This window comes from Quercus robur, chromosome 6 (assembly GCF_932294415.1).
Source record: "Quercus robur chromosome 6, dhQueRobu3.1, whole genome shotgun sequence".
NCBI lineage: Eukaryota > Viridiplantae > Streptophyta > Magnoliopsida > Fagales > Fagaceae > Quercus > Quercus robur.
The window spans coordinates 3,071,171-3,093,215 of NC_065539.1; the positions used below are offsets into that span (position 1 = coordinate 3,071,171).

Consider the following 22,045-nt stretch of genomic DNA (forward strand, 5'->3'; position numbering starts at 1 on the left):
GAAGAACTACCGCATGTCTTATGGACCTATCGGACAACGCCGCGGCGTTCAACCGGTGAAACCCCCTTCTCAATGACTTATGGGGCTGAGGCTGTGCTTCCGATCGAGAACAATTTCCCCACGCTGAGATCTAGCTCGTTTACCCCAAGCCATAACGATGAATTGCTCGGAAGAAATCTGGACCTAGCCGAGGAAAGAAGGGAAAAGGCCACGATTCACATGGCCTACTATCACCAGAAGCTGAGACAAGGGTACGATGCTAACGTCAAATTGCGGCCCATGGGTCCAGGTGATCTCGTGATGAGGAAGATTCTTGGCAGCGCAAAGAACCCCTCTTGGGGCAAGTTGGGGCCCAATTGGGAGGGACCATACTGTGTCACATCCGTGGCCGGAATAGGCGCCTACTACCTAGAAGATTTGGATGAAAAAGCTGTACCTCGACTATGGAATGTAAATAACCTCAGGAGGTATTATTATTAATAAGAATGGCTTAGCATACGTTTTCTTTTTTGACTATTTGCCGCTTGCTAGTCTACATTACAACTATTTACAAGTTTTAAACAGAACCTAAGTCCTGCATGGCTCCTCGGACCATAGACTTGGGGGAAATTAATACTTAAGCCAACTATTTATAAGTTTTAAACAGAACCTAAGTCCTGCATGGCTCCTCGGACCACAGACTTTTGGGGAAATTATTACTCATGACAGTTCATAGTTTTAAACAGAATCTAAGTCCTGCATGGCTCCTCGGACCACAGACTTTGGAGAAATTATTACTCATGACAATTCATAGTTTTAAGCAGAACCTAAGTCCTGCCTGGTTCCTCGGACCACAGACTTTTGGGGAAATTATTACTTGTGATAGATTGAGAGATTATTACTTAAAGGAAATCACTTTAATGCGTGCGCGTAGTTTAGTACCATCGCAATCGTAAAATGCGCAGCGCCAAAAACCCATTTTATTTTGACCGATTACCTATATCCACATCGATCGTAAATGTTTAAAGAAGAGTGCTACTAACGCACATCCGTAGTAGGCAAAACGAACATTTTATATCAATATTCCGAGTACATTAGAAAGAGAGGTCCTTACAAAAAAAGGGAAAAGTAGGATAACTCTCATTTAAGAGAAAAATAAAATAAAATAAAATAAAATAAAAAATAAAAACTATTTACAGAGATTGAAAGCCTAAAAGGCTAAGCTTGAGCAGGAGGATCTTCTTTCTGCTCGGGCTGAGGAGGAGGAACCTCGATGGTAGAGTCTGCGGCGGGATCCTCCGCCATATCAGGCACAAGGACGGCATCAGGCACCGCCAGTTCCTGCTCTGAAGCCACTTGAGCATCTTCAGGATTCGCACGGATCTCCCGAGGATAGAAGATGCTCTCGGGCAGTCTTAGTTCCGAATCCGCAGGAACTCCTGCAGCGTCGAGAGCATGCGCCCATGAAATGCCGCAGTACTCCCTGCATACCTCGGGAATCTCCTCAGACAACCTGGCCTTCGTCTCTTCAGCCCCGAGCTGGCGAGCAGCATTCTTCTCGGCCTCTGTAGCCTCTCGGATTAGCTGGGCCTCCTCCTTTACCCGCCTCAGCTCATCCTCTACTTTTTGCAGGGCAATCTTGAGATCCTGCACTGCTTGCCTCTCGGTGACGAGGTTAAGCTGCGTCGTGTACAGATCTTTGCGCTGGTCCTCCGCCTGGGCCTCAGCACTCTTTAAACCAGCCTCTGCACTTTTGCGCCGGTTCTCCAACACCTTGAACTCGTCCGTGAGTTTGAGGTGCTCGTGCTTGAGGGATCCCAAGGCTTTCTCCATCTCCGCCCGAGCCTGGGTCTCAGCCTCAACCCGACTACGGCTATCGCGGCAAAACTCATCAGCCACGAACACCTGCTGAGTAATCTGCGAACGAAACAAGAGTGTTAAAGAAATCTAGCAGGGATAAGTAAATCAATAAAACAGTAAAAGGATTACTTACCAACGCGAGATCCCTTTTTAGGGATAGGAAGAGCTCGTGCTGAGAGAACCGCCTATAGGCCTCCATGTCCCAAGGAAGGAGTAGGGGTTGCTCTAAGGCGTCAGCCACGTACCCTGCTCGGCCTCGGTTATACTCTCGGACCGAAGCGTTGGAAAGGATGGCCACCCCATCCAGTTCCAACTTGGGGTTCCATGCACGAGGGGCAGCGCGCACTTCAGCAACGTTCTCCTCGTCCCGGCTCTCCGAGGAGTTACCCCTTCTACTCCTTGGCGCCCGCGTGGTCTTTTGCTGCTTGGTCGGCTGGGCAATCACCTCACCTTCCTTAGTAGTGTCAACCGGCCTCTTCTTCTTCAGGTCCGGATTAACCTTGAGACCAGGGTCCGAGACGCCCTGAGGGACCACAGGGGGAAGGGTTTTGACCTTTGATGGACTTGGTCCCTTCGATGACTGAACCTTTGACGACTGACCTTTCCCTCGGGAGGACATCAGCTCCTTTAAAGTCTTTCCCTTTCTTGCCATGGGCTCTACCTCTTCGTCTGAAGTATCGTCCGAGCAGATAACGATTGAGGGAATACCAATTGCGGAATGTTGGTCCTGCTCTACTTCGGGATTAGAAAACTCCACCAAGGGGTTTTGCTGAATTTCCTCCTGGAAGTAAAACTTGTCTATCTCTTCCTCAAGGGAAAGACGAGATGATTCAGCCTCTTCTTCAACCAAAACAGCAGCGCCAGACTCGTTTACCGGAGGTAGCTGCTCTGCTAAGTAGGGATTTCTGACACCTGGCAACACAACTGGTGGCAAATCGTGGTCAGCTAGGAATCCGTCCTGGGACACGTCAATTCTAGCCAGCCTCGGACTGCCAGCCCTTATAGCGTGACCGACTGCCTGAAAAGCGCTGCTCAGAGGTTGGTAACCCAGAACCAGATGGGCCGCACGCAACTGTCCGTCCTGGGCGACGTAAATCTCCGATCTAAGGAGATAGTTCAACGCCGGCACGTTCACAAAGTTAATCTGAGGAGCAACGTGACTTTTGTCTGCAAACAAACCAAGAAAAGTGAGGTTAGACCATGAAATTTTCCAATTACAAAGAAAGCAAGAAAAATAACCCCTCAACACTAAATCCTTTCCCCAAAAAGGATCAATCCTAAAAGCGCCGCACCTGGGTTTCCTCCCCGAGTTGGACAATGAATACCGTCGAACCACTCCCCAGAAGCAATGAGGAAGTCATTCTTCACGGTCTTATTGGAAACTGGAAGACAAGAGATCAACCTAACGTCCTCGTTCCGGGATTTAAGATAATTCCCATCATCCCCGAGGCGGTGACATTCGTACAGATAAGCCACATCGTGCCAAGTAAGGCCTAGATTCATCCGCTCGTTTAAGACATCTACACAGCCTAGTATCTTGAACATATTCGGGGCACACTGATACGGCGTCAACCTGTGGTTGAACAGGTATTCCCTTGTGATCCTACGCATGGGAAGTGTCATCCCTCCCTCTATGAAAGCAATCATGGGGATAACGACTTCTCCCACAACTCTATCTGTCAATACTCCTTCCAGAGGACAGTACCGCAGCCTAACCCCAGGGGGAATGTGATATTTAGCCCTAAAGGCCTCCATAGCGGCTGGAGTTTTTACTAATTTTTCGAATCTACCCATCTGAACTGAAAGGGGGAAATGAAAGTAGAGACCACGAAGAAAAGTAAAGTCCGAGGAGGGAATTGAAACGGAGAGAAAAGCGAAATGTACTGGTACCTTCACAAAACGCTCAAGGGGACGCCTGGAAATCTCTCTTGAACGAAACGCTTCACAAAAACGGCTACGGCGGCGTAACGGACGCAAGTGTTCGTATATCTCTGAGATTCGATGGAGTTCTCTGGAGTCTTTTGAGGTTTGTGAAATGCAGATGAAAGAGGGAACTGAACCCCTCTGACGTCTTATATAGCCGGGAGGAGAGAGAAAAAATCATCCCTGCCTAAAAATACGGGAAAAAACGACGGCCGTTCGATCCACGCCAAGCTGTTGGATGTGATAGGAAGGAGTTCTCCGAATCTAACCTACACGTGTGTGGTAGGGATGATACCAAGATTGTAGTATATAGCATGGGAAGATGTACTAAAAAAAGAAGATGTGAGAAGAAATCAAGCAACTTTTACGATAAGACTGAGAACTCTTGTAAAACTTTGTTGATCAACAAGACAATATAATATAAGCTCCTCAAGCCACTCCGATGATAGACTTTCTTATCTTACTTGTGTTAGTAGCCTTAAATTAGCAAATTTTATCGTTTTTCTTATGGAGTAGATCTAGTTCTTCCATCCATGTTCTCTAAATTTATTGTTTGGGCTTCTTGGGCTAAAACCCAATTCTATATTGGGTCCAATCCAATTTCTGTCCTTACAATACTAATAAGAGAAAAATATTTATGGGAAAAGAAAAAAAAAAATTTTGACAGTAATTTTTTTTTATACAAGATATAAATTTTACTCTAACCTAATTTAAGTGTATATGTATGTGAAACTTTTTTCTAGAGACTCGAACTCCGGCACTTAAATACTCTAAAGACATTCATTAATCGGATCCTAATAGTAATAATTTTAGCTTTTTATTTGTTAAAGCGAGTTGATACTTGTTTACAATGAGTAGAACATTTATTGATTTTTAATGTGTGAATATCGGAACTCAAGGTTACGATAAAACTAATAGATACAGCCTGTTTTATTTATTTATTTATTTTTTTGACCATGCAAAGATAAAAATAAAAATAAAATGCTCATAAGGTGGCTTCAAGATAAAATGGTGAACTATCGAGGCCAGCACTCTAAGCGCCTCATAAATATAAAGAATGAAATAAATGCTCTCTTAATGAGCTTTATCTATTAGAGAGTTAGGTCAGCATCGAAGGCAAAAAATTTCTTTAGGGGGCCAAATTAAATATATATAAAAAATTAAATTCAAAAAATATGTTTGTACGATGATATAATATATATTATTTTCTTTTATATATATATATATTTAACAAAGTATTACATTAAGTATATGCATAACATCAATAAAAATTACAGAACTTTTAACACCTAACCACGAAATTCACATTTATGGTTTCTTCTAAAAGTAAAAAAAAGAAAGTTTGTATCTCTAATTCTCTAAAAAAATAAAAAAAATAAATAGAGAAGATTGATGTCTCCTAAATATTATTTAGTTCAATGAGCTTTTTTTTTTTTTGAGATAATATATATATCTCAAAAAAAAACTTTTAGGATGTCTCCTAAAAATTTATGTAAGTAAATTTTGTTTTCTTAGAGAATTTCAACCTATGGTGTCCGCTCTTGATGATAGTTTTTTATCATCAGACTAAGACACCAATTGCTTTTTAGCGTAAGCAGGAATTGAATTCCAAATCTCTTATTCAACAATCAGTTGTGTAACAAACTTTACCAATTGTGTAATTAAAGTAAACTAAGTACATTAATAGTTTATAAACATTTTTATTTTAATGAAATACATTAAATACACTTTGAATTAATGAGTTATGTATGATATTATATTAATTTTAGGATTAGCTTTTCGTTTAGCTTATTAATTTGATTTGATTAATTTGGTTAGGTACAAATTTTTAAAGACTTGTTCCTTTTTAGGTAAAATTATATATTTGTATTAAGCTTATTCATTAAAACAAAATAAACTAGAGAATATATACACGCTAACCGAAAGGGAGAGAGAAATATACTGGTTATTGACGTAATGCATTTTGCTTTCCTCATCCTTGAGGTGGCCAAGTTGACTTAGCTTCTGTAGCGTTTTCTGCGTGCACATTAATAATCTTCTTAATTAGAGAAACAAACCAAGCAAGCAAACAAAGAGATTTAATCAATGTCTAACGAGAAACTAATCCTATTTAATGTTCAATGAGTTGTACAAGTGGAAAGTCCATCTAGCCCAAAAAGGAAGTTTACCTCAATGGTTTTTTTTTTTTTTTTTTTTTTTTTTTTTTTTGTTTATTTATTTATTTTTACAAGATAAAGTTTATACTCTAACTTAATCTAAGTGTATATGTGTGTGAAACTCCCTTCTGGAGACTTGATAGACTGTGATAGCAATAAAATTTCCATCGGACAAATTTCATGGCAAACAATTGCAATAAGAATGGGTGATTAGTAACAAAGATAATTTCAAAAGAAAATATTTCAAAAATAAATAAAAAATATAAATAATAATAATAACGACAAAAGATATTTTTATTTAATATTAATATGGAGTTCGGGATTTGATCTGCTTGGATCAACCACATCAGCTCTTCTAAAAGATTTCATTTATTTTATACAAAAAAACCTACTTTTTCTATTTTACACCATCGTTTTTACAAAACATCCACATCAGTCCATCTATTATACACTATATTTTATATAAATAATATTTTTAAGTGTTGAAGAGAGAGAGAGAGAGAGTCAGAGGAAGAGAAAATGTGAGGGGAGACAAATAATACTAAAATAATGTAGCACTTGTGCATTTATGTACAATCTTACACCCACTGATGTGAGTGTTTTTTTGATCAAAATGTGCAGGGCTGGCTCAAGATAGTTTGAGGCCTAAGACGGAAATTTTAAAGGGGCCTTTTACATCTAAATACCACTTAAATAATATTTGGTTTTTTTTATTATATATATATATTTTATTTCAAATCTATTATTAATATGACTAATTCACCCAAAGTGAGCTAATAATACTTACTATATAGGTTTTATAAACTAGCATATCACCAATTCAAAAAAAGTTATTCAAACATTTATTTATTATATTGTTTAAGTGACACCGATAATATTATTGTCACATCAGTTTATAAGTTTTTTGTTGTAAAATTTGTATTAACTTTAGCATTTTTTATTCACTTAATGGATGTTAGGTTGCATTTCTATTAATTCATATATATATATATATATATATTTTGGAGAAAATGTTAAACTTACTATAAATTTTAGGCAAAAATACTCATACACCCCCTAAACTTTGGACTAGTGGCCAAGACACCCCCTAAACTTTTTTATTGATCAATTTACTCCCCAAACTATACACTCCTGCCAAATTAATACTTCAGTTAGCTTCCCGTTAAAAAACTCACGGAATAGCATGTGAGAATCACGTGAAATTTAAAAATTGACTAATTTACACAAAAGAAAGAAAAGAGAGAGGAGAGACCTAGTTTTGACCGGTGAAGATGAGAGAGAAAGAGGCAGTAGAACCAGAGCCACCGTAAAGCGGTTCCAAGTTCTTCATCCGACGGCTGTCTCGCCGTCCGTAGGCCGTATCTTCAAGCCCTGGTATGTGCGAGTTTCTGTCGAGGTTGGGGTTTATTTACTCTAAGATCCAAATAATCACAAATCCTTTCAAGCAATGAATAGGGTGAGTCCACTTTTTTCTTTATTTTAATCTTTGAAGATGAAATTTTAAGATGTTTTGGCCCATGGAATTTTTGGCTGTGTAAAATTCTTTCCAGTTTCCACTTTTTTTTTTTTTTGGTTTGTTTTTTAGTTTCTTTGATACTCGTGGATTTTTGTGATGATTATGGTTAGATATTGATCAAATGATGTAGATTTAATGAATTTTGTGTTGGGTCTTTAGGATTCCGTGGTCGATTGAGTTCTCAACTTAGGTTCATTATTTGTGCATTCCAATTGTTTGATAAATTGTCCTAATGATTGTGTGATATGTGCTTTCTATTCAATCTGGTGGGGTTGTTGCTAGTAGATGCCGGAGTCTATGCTAATCCTTGTCTCTGACCCAGTTTGGCTTTAAATGACTTTGTTTTGTATTATTAGTCTTGTTGTTAAGTAAGCTAGCAATCTTTGTTAGGTTGTCCTTGAAGGACTGTGAGTTTCAAAGTAGCTTTACGCTGCTAGATGTAATATGTTTGTTCATCAGTAAAATATCTGAATAACCAAAACAATTCTTGTAAACATACTCTTTTGTGCCATTTGGATGAATTATACACAAAAATTTCTAGATAGAAAGTGGTAATAGGTAGTAGAAGAACCTTGTCAAGTGAAATTTCTGATAATATGTTACCAAAAGACTTAATTTGTCCAAATGAAGAACCTTGCCTATGTGTATGGCTAAAGGAATAGAATGTTAAAACTGTGAAAACCACTTAATACACCAGCATACTGGCTTCCCATATATACGCACACACTCAGTAAAACATTAGTTATGTAAGATGGAATGAAGATATGTGAGTAGAGACTATGAAGTTAACCTTGGTATTTTTTACGCCTTTGACAAACGATCAATTGAGATTTGATTAAAAAATCTTATTTGATTATGTAAAACTTTTCAGGTTTGGCAGAAATACACTAGAGGTTTTAGCTATAATTTAAATGCACAATAGGATAATTTAGTACATCTAATACTAAGCTTGCTATATGATTTATTGATGTTTTACATTTTTTTTTCCTTGATTATTTCTTTCAAAAATATTAGAAATGATTCATTGATTATTTCTTTCAAATATTACATTTGTTTTTTTACATTTGTGTTATGTGCAATTGCTTTCTTGTAGATGTCCTGTACAAGTAATGCATTAGGTCAGGAAGGATCATTTGCAAGTGTTGCATTATCATCTCCTCAAGAGAGGAGATCAAGTATTGCAAGCTCCCGCCACAAAAATTGATGGTACAAGAGATCCTCAACTCAAAGTAGTGTTGCAAGTGGAGAGAATGGGTGGTCCACAACATCAAGCAATTTTTTTAGTTTAGAATCATGTTTTTGAAACTTTGGCTAAGTGCTCTAATGATTGTTCATATGCCAATTAGTTTGGCAATGATGTACTAGTGATTTGTGTGAGATGTATTCATGAGCAGATTATGATCCTCATTTTGTTATTAATAAAAAAAAATTTCTGCACCTATGTGCAATTTATACAAATTATAATTCTCGTTTTATCATTAAAGAAACATGTGCACCTATGTGTAATTTATTTTTGTAAATTTGTGTTTTGTTAACATCAATGAAAAAAAAAAAGAACAAAAACAAAAATTGTACATAGTAAATAGCTTCTCAAAAAAAGAAAAACGAAATAGTTTGTGGACAAATGATCACAAACAAGGTCCGCATTGCATATCCTTCAATTCATATGCAAATTTGAGTTAGTTTTATATATATATAAACATAATTATATTACAAACAACTAGTCATTACATATATGAAAACTATTACATATCCTTGCACCTCTCATAATACATTTTAACACTTAATTATCATCACATAATTGTTACATCATTGACATTGAACACTTAACTAAGCAAGATACAATTTTGAGTACACATTGGTTGGCATTTCTCCTCAAGTCCCAGGTCTTTTCCATCTTTCTTTGCAACTCCAATTATTTTAGAGTATATTGAAGTCTTACATTTCCAATCGGATGTCAAGGTTGCAACTTACAACTTGTAACACATTTTTGATCCCTTACATCTGTTTGAGAAAATTAAAAAAGAAATTAGATAAAACTAGATGTGATTCATGTGAAGGCCATAAAGTCATTAGAAATACAATGAGAGAAGTCATTAGCAAGCATTTAGATTTCACTCAATTTTTCATCAGGTCTAACATTTTGATCCTAAAAAAAGGAGAGCCCAATAATTAAACTATTTTTATTTGCCTATTCTTGTTCATAATAACAAATCTAAATATGTGTATAAAATGTTCAATCTATAAACTATGTTTTGAATATTTCCTCAGCCTAGTGAAGCTCATGGAGCCTCAAGCTGCCCTGCCATGTGATATAATCCTAGACTTAATTAAAATGAAGGTCATTAAAACAAGGTACAAGTTGAGTTTGATGTTTATGCCTTTTCTTTCTCACCTGAAACAAATATTGCTAGCTTACATAACAGCGAGACTAATAATACAAAACCAAGTCATTTAAAGCCAAATTGGATTTAAAAAAAAAGGATTAGCATAGACTCCGACATCTACCAGCAACAACCCCACCAGATTGAACAGAAAGCACATATCACATAATCATTGGGACAATTTACCAAACAATTGAAATGCACAAATAATGAACCTAAGTTGAGAACTCAATCAGCCATGGAATCCTAAAGACCCAACACAAAATTCATTAAATCTACATCATTTGATCAATATCTAACCATAATCATCACAAAAATCCACGAGTATCAAAGGAACTAAAAAAAAAAAAAAAAACCAAAAAAAAGTGGAAAGAATTTTACACAGCCAAAAATTCCATGGGCCAAAACATCTAAAAATTTCATTTTCAAAGATAAAAATAAAGAAAAACCTGGACTCACCCTATTCATTGCTTGAAAGGATTTGTGATTATTTGGATCCTGGACTCAACCCCGATAGAAACTTGCACGTACCAGGGCCTGAAGATACGGCCTACGGGGAGCGAGACAACCGCCGGATGAAGAACTCAGCGTCGCTCCACGGTGGCTCTAGTTCTACCGCCTCTTTCTCTCTCTTCTTTGCCGGTTAGACCAAGGTCTTTCCTCTCTTATTTCCATCGTGTGAATTAATTAGTTTTTAAACTTCACATCCTATTCCGTTAGTGTTTTAACGTGGAACTAACTAAAGAATTAATTTGGCAAGTGTGTATAGTTTAAGGAGTAAATTGGCTAATAAAAAAGTTTAGGGGGGTGTTTCAGCCACTGATCCAAAGTTTAGGGGATGTATGGGCATTTTTCCCTAAATTTTATTACAAAAGTTTACAAACTGACGTGGCAATAATGTGACACTTCAACAAAAGAATAAATAAGTATTAAATTACTTTATGTGATTAGTGCCATATCAATTTATAAGACTTATGTAATACACTACCATAACTCTAATATTTTAGGCTTTAGGAAAAAAAGGTACACCTAACTCACATTTTTTCTTAAAAAAAAAAAAAAAATTTACTGCCCCATATTTAATTTGGGGGCCTTTCCATGTTAGGGGCCTTAGGCTATAGCCTAAATAGCCTAGGCCTAGGGGCCGGCCCTGAAAAAGTGTAAAATAAGTCATTTTTTGTATTTTGCACGACTTTGCAAGAGTTGATGTAGTTACTTATGTGAGAAATTTGACTTATCGTTAAATAAAAAAATGGCCCGTGTATTGTGAAGATAACCAGCGTATAGATATTTTAGTCAAACATAAAAGAATACATTAAAAAATTTACTAGTATTTTATATAATTCTTAGCCAAATTTTGTATGCAATATGTTGGGAATGGCCTAGTGTCGACATATCCTTGATTTCCTTTGTTGATGTATCAGTGTTTGTAACTCTATTTTTGTTATGTTAATGCATCTCCAATTTCATAAATGATAAAAGAACAACCATAAGGTCCATAACAATAACTGTTGTTATTAAATATTTTTTTTTCTTTCTTCAAACTATTATATAGTATTTATAACAACTAAGTTGGTAGTGAAATTGCATTAAAAAAAAATTTTGGTAGTGAAATAATGAAACATACAAGTCTTTATGTCATACCGAAATCTCTTATCTTCAAATGAAATAAATAAATAAATAAATAAATAAATAAATAAAATGGAGCATTTAAATAAAGGATTTTTAAAATGAAAGGGAGTTTGTAAAGGCAATTGGTTGAATTAAGCATATCTTTTGGCTACAAAACTTGCTAAGTTGACTAGAAGGAGAGAAGGTTATGAACGCGAGATCCACATCACATAGGACTGAGAGTTCATGAGTATTCTTGAACAGACTGCTTCTACACTTAGAGAATATCACTTGACATTTCGTAGGATTATCTATCTTTTTCATGTGTAACTTAAGGCCTATTACTTTTATGCGTGTTTGTGAGATAGAAAATAATCAAATTGGAGCTTAAAACTCAAAAGAAGATATTCACCAGATCAAGAAGGAGATTAGCAGGGTGGCGAAACAAAAGCCATTGGTTTATGCCTTGCGTGTGTAACAAAAGGAAGGGTCATTTATTTATAAGCCTTTTTGAAAGTTTTTTGTATAAAGGAGACTTGGGGTCTAGTGGAAATGGCATGGGTTGGTCATTGGTGTTGTTACAATTGCCTAGGGTCAGCTAGGAAGATGTAACATGATAGCACGTACTCTATATTGCAGATTTGGATTGGGTGTGATACCTACTCAGTGCAATTTATACCTTTCCAGTCTCCACACACAAATATTTTTACTTTTACTCTTTTTTATTATTTATTTATTTATTTAAAGATTTAGATTGAAAGTTGTTTTTTTTTTCAACTCTCAATCTTAACCTTTGATGTTAGTAATCTCAGTCCCTATACTTCTATGCAGGTCAATTACAAATAATAATTAATGGGTAATTTAGTAATTGAATGTTTGTTCTGTGATTAACTTATTTTATGGTATATCATGATGTTTAATGGCGGCTCTAGGAATTTTATTGAGAGGATTCATTAAGAAATATAAGTTAAAACAAAATTTAATTAAAATAAAACTTGACTAGATCGAGTGACCAACAAAAAAAAAGAAAAAAGAAATGCATAAAGTTTTACAATTTTTTTACGAGTTTTCATATTTTGAATCATTACTGTGGGGCCCGGCCCAAAAATGATGGGCTATTCCAAACTCAGGTCCGTCCGAGAAGCGTCCTGTCCAAAGAGAAGCCTCATATAAAGCGTTACTCAACCCCAATAGCGCCAAGGAAACCTATCCGAGGAGTAACTCCTCCTCGGACATCACGAAACCCAGACGAGGAACTTTCCCCAGCCATTTCAGCTCATCTTCCCAACATATAAAATGAATTAAATCCAAAATATCTCACGGAAGGCTACCACCGCATTAATTGCGCCCCAACCACCCTCTTGGCCGCATTAATGAGGAAAAGACTCCTGAACAGTACCGCCTTGGCCTCTGCAACTCACAAAGGGACTGATAAGGGCGTCTGATGGGACAGGTACTCAAGTGGATGCTTGGATGGTCAACAGGTGTAAGGTTGAGATGAAAAGAAGAGAAATATATAATGTAGTGGAGTCCCTCAAAGAAGGGGACGGGAGAGTTGTATCAGGAACAAAAAGAAATAAAATCAGACTTGAGAAAGATCCATTCTGGTATTTTTATTTTCTTTTTGCAAACAATACTGTCCATGCATTAGACCGAACAAGTTCACTGAGGCCAAGTTCTTTGACCAATCCTCTACAAATATTTATTGTGGGTTGCGCTTTGGGCCAAGGCCTAATCAACATAAGTTGGGCCAGGAAAATCGTGCAACCACAATTATAAACCCTCTGTATTTTTTAAAAATTAAATTATATAAAGTTATATCATGTTTGTACTATATATGCACACATTCGCATACATCACTATTCACACAAAAAAAAAATTATTAAAAAAAATGTTCATAATCAATATTAAACACATTCACACATATAATAAAAATTTATAATAAAATAGACACTTGCAACTCACAAATATTCACTCTTTATTCTTAGAGTTAAAGATAGCAAGATAGTTAGAGAATTAACTGAGATAAGATGAGATTCATGAGAAAGAAATCTATATGATTTGTGCTGCTGTTTGGTTTTAAGATGGGCTGATTTGTGTTGTTTTAGTTTTAGACTAGGTTGGCCTGTGTTATTCTTTAGTTTTGAGTTGGACTTATCTGTGATTAGAGTGTGCAAAATTTAAGTTAGAGTGTTCAAAAATATTTTTTAAAGTAAAGGAAGATAATAAAAAATATTTTTTTTGTATATAATATTTTTATTTTCAAGTCAGGGGTTGAACAACCCTTAATGCCGCCCCTGATGATGTTTGACTAGTTTCAACTTTCAACATTGAGAATTTAGTCCACACTGCCTTCCTTAGTTCCTTGATCTTGTTTTTTTATTTATATTTTTTTAAGGGTAGTTCCTTGATCTTTATGGCCTGTTTGGAAGTTTAGGGAGGGAGAAGAGTAAAGGGGAGTAGAGGGGAGGAGAGTAGTGGAGAGGAGAGTAAAGTGGAATGGTTATCCTCCATCTTGTTTGGATGTTTTTAAAATTAGTAAGAGGAAATAGAGTAATTAGCTATTCCTCTTATTTGGATTTTTTAAAAATTAGGATGGAAATGAGAGGAAATGATTTAAATAGACAAATTTACCCTTATTTGAAAATGGACTTGCAACATTGGTCTATGATTAATTTGTTAGATTAAATAATTATTTAATTAACATTTTCATTCCATCAAATACCACTAATAAAAGTATAAAACTATACACCAAATATATATATATATATATATATAACTACTATTAACTATTATAAAATAATTTTTATTACCTCAAAAAAAAATTATAATAAAAATTAAATTAAATTTTCTTTATTGTATATACCTGTGTTGTGTTGAAGAAGAAAGAGTTTAACCAAAAAAAGAAAAGAAAGAAAGAAAGAAAGAGGTTTTCCCAGCGAAAGCGAACCCCAAGGAGAACTCGTCGGAGCGAGCCATCGTGATGTCAGAGCACGGTGAGTACTCGTCATTGTTGTCGCTTGTTGTGTCGACAGAGACCAGAAAGTTGGAGCAACGCGCTCTCATGGGTGCTACGGGATCGAAGCTCGAGAAAGCTCTCAAAGACCAGTTCCTTGAAGGCGAACGCTACTTCGCTCTCAAAAATTTCGGCAACACTTGCTATTGCAATAGCGTTTTGTAGGTTCAATCCGAATCGTTTTGCTTCTTTTTTAATTTTTGTTTTTTGTTTTGTTTTATTTTTTGTTTTTTGTTTTTGATTTTGTGGTTAGGGTTTCAATTTCTAATGGAATTTGTATTTCATCGTGAGCTTGAATTTTTCTTGTTGGGTTGCCTTATTTGCAAAGTCAGTAACAAAGGTAAATAGTGAGATTCAATTTTTTTTTTTTCATTCACCTCAAATTTTCTAAGGAAACAAACAAAGATTATTTATATAATCTGTTTGTAATTTTGTTAATTTAGAAAGGATAAATTAGAGAATTCATTTGGTCAATAATTTATCTACTCTACTCTCCCTCTAAATCTCTCCAATTTGGGAGAATTAAAAATGAGGGGTTAGAGGTAGTTGAATCCCTCCAAATCCCTCCACCTCATTTCTTAAAAAACTTCCAAATAAAGTAATTGAATTACTCTCCCTCCCTTTACTCTACTCTCCCTCCTTTTTTAAACTCCCAAACAGGTCATTAATCTTATACATATGATTTGGGTAATCTGAACCTCTAGAACTAAGTTGATTTTTCAATAGAAATACTCTTCAATCTCTCACGTTGTCAAGGACATTATCCACTAAGCTACTAAAATTTTTCTAATATTATTATTACTGAAACAACACTCAATACTCAAACCCAAAAAACCAAAAAAAAATTGGATCTCTTTCCCAATAGGTATGGTTAAATTCAATACAGAGAGAGTTCTCAGGAAGACTTTGACTTGTTTGGTGGAGTGGGTCTTACACTCTTACTCAAGATCACTTTGGTAATTAGTTAGTAGGATTTGCATTACTTGTATATTAGTAGTTGTTGTATTATGGGCTATTAGGGATAATTTGTCTTTAGCCTGGGATGCTATCATCGTAACATTACTCTTGAAATTGATTCCTTACTCGTTTTTACATTTCTAATTACTGATTGAAAACCCCTTTTTTGATAATTGGAACCGTAGGAATTTTTTGCTAAATTGGAAGAATTGTAGGGGGAAAAAGAAAAACCGTAGCATTGCCCAAGAATAACAGCACCCATTGGCTTGTAATAATAGCCGTTCGATGAGTCTGATTAAACCAACCCGAACCTGATTCACAAATTTAGGGATTCCCGCCAAAACTAACTGAATCAAAGGGAAAAAAAAATTCAAGAACCTTCTTAACAACCCACGCAACCGCCATGCTTCCCCAGTCCCCACACCACGCGCCTATATCACGCGCGCGTGATGCTCCTGTAACCAATTCCGGTACACTCCGTACTACTCCCCCCCAACTAAGATTCACATATAAATATCTAAATTCCTTCATTCCCTTTCATTTCACAGTTTTTCACTCATTTCTCACTCTCTTGCTTCAGTGAATACTCTCTCTCTCTCTCCCATGGCGACCTCTCTGCGATTTGCAGTGATTCTCATTGCGATCTTGATCCTCACATTCCTCACTTTTCCGAGCGCCACCGCCATTGATGGCCTAGAGCAAATCGTAACTCCTTCAATACCTTCAACTTCACCACCACCACCACCACCACAACCACAACCACAACCACAACCACTATCACCACCAACAACAAGTGGTAACCAAGAACTCCAAGACCACTCGTTTTTCTCACACACAACTCTCCTCCCTCCGATTCTATCTCACCTTGGCTTCCACGAGCTCGCTATCGCCGCGCCATCTCTCGCCGACTCAACCGCCTCCACGGCCTGGACTGGTCCTTCGACTCTCTTCGCTCCCTCCGATTCCTCTCTCCGCTCTTGCGGTTCTTGCTCCATCCCTAACCTCCTTCGCGAACACCTCGTTCCTGGTCTCTTCACCATCGACTATCTCCGAAAGCTCGCTTTCGGTACCAAGATCGAGACCTTGAGTCCCGGCCGTTGCATCACCGTCACTGCCGAGAGATCTAGCAAGATCTCGAACTTCTCCGCCTCCGGCGGAGCGGACAAGGTTTTCATCGGAGGCGTGGAGATCACTCATCCTGATCTCTTCAACAACGGCCTCGTCGTTGTTCATGGACTCCAAGGCTTCGTCTCTCCGCTCTCGCCGTACTCTTGTGACGTCGAGAGGATGACGTCATTGTCGTTCCCGTTTCATTCTGATCGTACGCACCAGAATCAGCCATTGGTTCAACCTGTGATCAGTATCATGCGCTTGATGCTGCGTGACGCTATGCTTAGGCTCCGTAACAACGGGTTTAGCATCTTGGCGCTTGCTATGAGGGTCAAGTACAATGACCTCGTCGGACTCAACAACATGACGGTGTTCGCCATTGATGACGTGTCGATCTTCTCTGGCTCGCATGCGTACACCAGTAACGTACGTTTCCACATCGTGCCGAACCATTTCTTGACGATCTCGGACCTTGAGAAGCTTCCTCTTGGAACGCCGTTGCCGACGCTCGAGCGAGGTCAGTCTCTGTTGATCACCACCGCCGGTGGAGGAGGATTTTCGGCGGCGCCGTTGAGGATCAACTATGTGAGGATTAAGGTTCCCGACGTGATGCGCAACCTCAAGATCGTGGTGCACAGCTTGTACTTGCCGTTCCCGCACCTTCATCCAATGGCTGCTGCGTATGATGAGATCCTCGGAAGAGGACATTACGGTGCGGATCAAGTGGTCTCAGATCGGACGGTGAATGGAGTTTGTGACGCCATGGATGGGCATGGAGGTTGCGCTGAAGTCCCTCTACCTCAAGTCAAGAGTACGGTCGAGATCGAAGATCACCATGGCCTGCGATAAACAGACTGTTTTCCTCAAGATGAGCTTCTTTTTCATGGATGACGTGTCTCTGTGAACTGAGATTTTTTTTTTTTTTTTCGAATGTTCTGTATGTACGTACTGGTTTTAGACGATTCTCAATTCTGCTTGATATGTGTTTTCATTGAATTGGTACGGTTGTGTACTGATAATAAGGCCTGGGAGCCTAGCTACTCTGCTAGTGTATGATTTGATATGATGATCATGTTCCTGTCACTTTTGTCACTGCTTAAAGCTATGTTTTCTTGCTTAATTGTTTGGACATGGACGCCATGTTCATGATGTTTTGGTGGTGCATGGCTTTATTCCTAATCTTGAATTGAATTGTATATCATCCAAGATATGCTTTATCCCTAAATTGAATAGTAAATCCCATGGTCTATGATTTTTTTTTTCCTGAGCAATTGTAGGAAAGGAAAGCATCATAATTTTTTTTAAAATAATTTATTAGGATGACAAGTTATAATTAGAGTAATGTGATTTTTTTCATTAGTTATATACCAATTTAATCATACACTAATCAAAACATATACAATTCCCAATTTCCAAATGAAATTTAACAGTTTTTAGAGTGCCAAAAAAGTGAGAAGCTATGCATAATCCTTCTGCTTTCGCTTTGTCTGTTTAGGGGTCTAATATACATTTAAATGACTGTGTTATATTAATCTAGTAAAAAAAAGAAGAAGAAAAAGTTAAAAACATTGGGCGGGCCGAGGTTGGACATTTTTATTGATGGGTTTAGCTGTTGAGTGTGGGATTTTTTAGTCCAGACTGAGATTGAGCTTATTGCAAAATAAGTATAATTGGTCTTCAAAATGAAGGCCCAAAAAGGTAATTGGTGAGACTCAAGCCCAAAATAAGTCTACGATTTGTAATTGTGATGGTCATTCTTTGTTTTAGTTGGACAGTAGACTATCACTTGATCCCGTAGTCAGACTATAGCTTTTGTCTTGGGCGTAATTTTAATTGTGATAATGTTTTTTGTTTTAGTTAAAAGATAATGTATTTTTTTATGTTATTGATAGTGCTTTGGAGTATTATTTTTTAAGAATCATAGGGCTAGGCTCCAAAAAGCATAGTTTTTTTCTTTTTTCTTTCAAGGAATATATATAATAGAAGAAAAATTGAGAGATAGCGAGAGATACTGCACGTATTAGATTAGGATCTACATGGTAAAACATGGTACAATGAGTGTTCCCTAAATTTGTCAATTTCATAATCCTCTGCTCTGGCCACAGCCCATGATGAATGTAGGCAATTTTCCCACCTTTTCTACCCCTGCTTCAAAGGCCACTCCCATGCCCAAGTAGAAATGAGGCTCTAAATGACAATGAAAAGCCCAAACGCCTGGGTTGTCAGCCTGGAACCTCAAAGCGGTCCATCCAAAGGGAAAAACAGGCACTGTGTTCTTCATCACTGGATTCACCAAATTGAATTTCTTTGTGTCCTCTTTGAGGTCGAACTTGCCAATTCCATTACCCAGGACCCAAAAATCGTGCCCGTGGAGATGCCATGGATGTGTCTCACTATGGCTTATCTTCATGGTGTTTGCATTTTGCATTATAACATCTACTGTTGTATTGAACTTTAGCCTATAAATAGCAGTGCTAGAAGTAGCATTTTTGTTCTTTGCGACGTTGTTAATATCATAATTCAAAGAGTCATACGTATCAGGTGGCGGGGTTTGATCCATCGCATTTGGTAAGTTATATTTGAGTGCGATGAGGAAAGGGGTGTCGGGAGTGTCGAGAGAGACATTGTTTACGGCCCAACGGGTATAGCCATTGATGGTGTTTTGTGTGGTGAGAAACACAAGCGTTCTATCTGAGGTTGGGGGAGGGGTGTGGATGTAACCTTGGCGAGCCTTAAGAGCTTGACTTTGAGCAAACTGGTCTGCCGTATCATTCCAAACAGGACCAGCTGGTGGAACTGTTGGAGGTGATTGCTGTGGTTCATTTGGCTCGTAATTGAAAATGGCTAAGCCAGGTGGGGTATTAGGGTGCCGGCTGATCACATTTGTTGTAGCCCAATAATTTCTTGATGGGTCTCGATCAGCTTTTACAATGACAGAGTATGTCTCTCCAGAGTATATATATAGTTTGTCTACTTCAAATGGCTCAACATTGTACCCGTCTGCTTCAACCACAGTCATTTTATGGCCCTATATGTAGAAAAAGACACGTTATATTAAAGCTCAATTGTTTTAAGTTAAGAAATATTTGAAGTATTACCTCATATCATATGTACTAATAACAATATAAGATCTTTTGTGGCGGTGTCCAAGAAAATTACCTCGATTTGGAAACTAAGGGCTGATAGAGCAGTCAAGCTTGCAATCCTTAGCCGATACGTTTTTCCAGGGATTACAGTTATTACATAAGGAGAGCATTCTGGATTTGTTGTATTACAAATGTTGGTTGGCAGGGTCACACTAGAGCAATTGAATTTTCCTTTTCCTTGAATCAGAAGTGACTGAAAATTGGTCAGAGGGGGTAACCATTAGACAAAGCAAGAGCAATTTTAGTTTGTAATTAATTTTGTTATGCTAGGCGTGTTTTTTCTTTAATTACCTGAGGTTCCCCAACCCACATATAGGGAATGGAGGTCAATCCAGTGGCTTGTGCAGAAGTGCTTTGATGGTACCAATCATTAAGGAGGATGCTCTGGTCAAAATCATAGGCAAAGGGTTCCTCAACTCCATCAGGAAGTGATACCTGGATTGATCCATATAACCCAGCTGTTCTTTGCATTCCATAATGTGCGTGGTACACGTAAGTCCCAGGCTACACACACACACACACACACAAGGGTTCAAGAGCAAATTGTCTAACACGAACGAGAAAGTGTAGCATTAATCAAACACACAATGGAAAAAGAGCTTGTTGCACAGATTTTAGGCCTCCAACACTTACCCTATCAGCCTTGAACTCATAAGTGACTGTGTCTCCAGGCCCTATTGGACATTGAGTCACCCATGCTGTTCCATCGCTCCAAGGTGTTCCTCTCTGTGATGAATTGCACAAATGAGAGTTTAATAATATTGATACAAAGTTTACCTAGAAAAAAAAGTTTATCATTCAAAAGATGGTTCAGTTAGGAAAATGGAAAATGTAAATCTACCTGTCGGATTCCATGCCAATGAATTGCAAAGCTTTCTGTTATTAACTTGTTCTTGACATTAACAATGACCGTATCACCTTGCTCGGCCAAAATCGTAGGTCCTGGACTTAATCCATTGATGGTTATAACCTGCTTCCTAAAGCAATCAGGGGACTTGTACTCATATTTCACCTCCCAATTGTATTCCCTAATTTTGGCCTCAGTAATTGGAACATGTATCAAAGTGGTGAAAAAATACAAGGCTAGCAACTTCAACATGATTGTTCTGTATTGCAAAAGCCCTACCAGATCTTGAAGTTTTAATTTTATGTGATAGCTCAATTAGTTGAGTGAATTTGTTTTCCAGGATTGGTTCAGAATGAAACCTAACAATTTTTTTTTTTATGTTTGCCAGCTAAATCCAATGTCTTTGTTTGCCAACAGAATGCCGCAAAATCTTCAAAAATGGGTGTTGTTGGTTTCTCCATTGGCGCTTGCTTCCAATGAGGGTGGTTGTTTATTTGGTTATCACTGTCCATAGATAGTGTCCTGAGTGAGTGGTTAATTAGCTTAATTCAGTGTTGCAGTTCAATGCCTATGGTCTTATGGGCAAAAGCTCTAAAATATCACTGGATCACCGGGCGTATGATAAAACTGTCTCGGTTCTTGTTGTTTGTTTTTGAAGCCTCACGGTTATGAGAGCTTCTTTTTCTCTTTGGTAACTCAGGAGAAATAAACTTTAATGTTAAGGATGGTAGATTTTTACAGTTTTACCATTCCTTTTTTTTTTTTTTTTGTGTGTGTATGTGTGTGTGTGTGTGAGATTATTTAGGTTTGCCAATTGTACAGCCCAAAAGTTAGACGAGAGGGTTAAAGCTTATAATTTTGTTGGGTAGTTTTGATTCTTCTGAAGAATCTTCTTGACTTGGCCTCATGGTCTCTATTTTTGTCTCTTTGTATATTGTCTAGGTAAAAGGAAAATTGAGAATACATAATTGATAATTGTAGTATTTTTGACAACAAAATATTTGAAATGTATGATATTTGTTACATGTCAATTACTTTTTAGAGTCTGAATTTGGTGTGGGTTTAAGTTGGCTCAACTAGTAAAGTCTTTAATAATTAAATAAGAGATCTGAAATTTAATTCCCGTTTACACTAAAAACTGATTGGTGTCTTGTTCTGATGTTAAAGAGTTATCATAGAGATATTGAGTTTTTGCCCTTACTTTGCAAAAATAATAGTAATATGTCACTGTTTTGAAACTATTTAGGTCTGTGTCCCTGTTTTGAAATTTGATTTTAACAAAATCGAGTTACAAATGGAACTCGACATTAGTAATGTCGAATTCTATGCATATTTTGCTACTTAAATTTTTTTAAAAAAAAAATTTAAGTGAAACTTGACTTTGTTAAAGTCGAGTTTCAATTAAAAATTTACACATAACTCGATTTTGAAGATATCGAGTTTTATACTGTTAAAATCGAGTTTCAAAAACAGGAACACGGACCTAAATAGTTTCAAAACAGGGACATATTGTTGTTATTTTTGCAAAATAAGGGAAAAA

The 22,045-nt window shown here is 37.2% G+C and overlaps 2 protein-coding genes and 2 long non-coding RNA genes across 4 annotated transcripts; 2 read left to right on the forward strand and 2 right to left on the reverse strand.

Moving 5' to 3' along the window:
* Positions 1-6,961: 6,961 nt before the first annotated feature.
* LOC126690607 (uncharacterized) lies at positions 6,962-8,892 on the forward strand. Its single transcript, XR_007644676.1, has 2 exons — positions 6,962-7,374; positions 8,528-8,892. It is a non-coding gene; the product is annotated as an uncharacterized LOC126690607 (long non-coding RNA).
* Positions 8,893-9,047: 155 nt separating this feature from the next.
* Positions 9,048-10,648, reverse strand: LOC126690608 (uncharacterized). The gene is made up of 2 exons (XR_007644677.1): positions 10,278-10,648; positions 9,048-9,438 (listed from the first exon to the last, which is right to left on the reverse strand). It is a non-coding gene; the product is annotated as an uncharacterized LOC126690608 (long non-coding RNA).
* Positions 10,649-15,953: 5,305 nt separating this feature from the next.
* On the forward strand, positions 15,954-17,604 carry LOC126690609 (fasciclin-like arabinogalactan protein 21). Its single transcript, XM_050385833.1, has one exon. It carries the CDS (start codon positions 16,006-16,008, stop codon positions 17,359-17,361), a length of 1,356 nt encoding a protein of 451 aa, XP_050241790.1. The 5' UTR covers positions 15,954-16,005; the 3' UTR covers positions 17,362-17,604.
* A 988-nt stretch (positions 17,605-18,592) lies between these two features.
* LOC126689596 (L-ascorbate oxidase-like) lies at positions 18,593-20,966 on the reverse strand. The gene is made up of 6 exons (XM_050384831.1): positions 20,891-20,966; positions 20,500-20,780; positions 20,292-20,384; positions 19,950-20,162; positions 19,672-19,851; positions 18,593-19,540 (listed from the first exon to the last, which is right to left on the reverse strand). Exons 1-6 carry the CDS (start codon positions 20,964-20,966, stop codon positions 18,593-18,595), a joined length of 1,791 nt encoding a protein of 596 aa, XP_050240788.1.
* Positions 20,967-22,045: the final 1,079 nt, after the last annotated feature.

Bases quoted from the DNA above. Each gene is read 5' to 3' on its own strand.
- LOC126690609 (XM_050385833.1), top strand. From the start codon at position 16,006: ATGGCGACCTCTCTGCGATTTGCAGTGATTCTCATTGCGATCTTGATC.
- LOC126689596 (XM_050384831.1), bottom strand. From the start codon at position 20,966: ATGGAGAAACCAACAACACCCATTTTTGAAGATTTTGCGGCATTCTGT. The intron at 20,781-20,890 runs GCAAACATAAAA...AAGATCTGGTAG, and splicing joins AAAGACATTGGATTTAGCTG to GGCTTTTGCAATACAGAACA. The intron at 19,852-19,949 runs GTAATTAAAGAA...ACCAATTTTCAG, and splicing joins TGTGGGTTGGGGAACCTCAG to TCACTTCTGATTCAAGGAAA.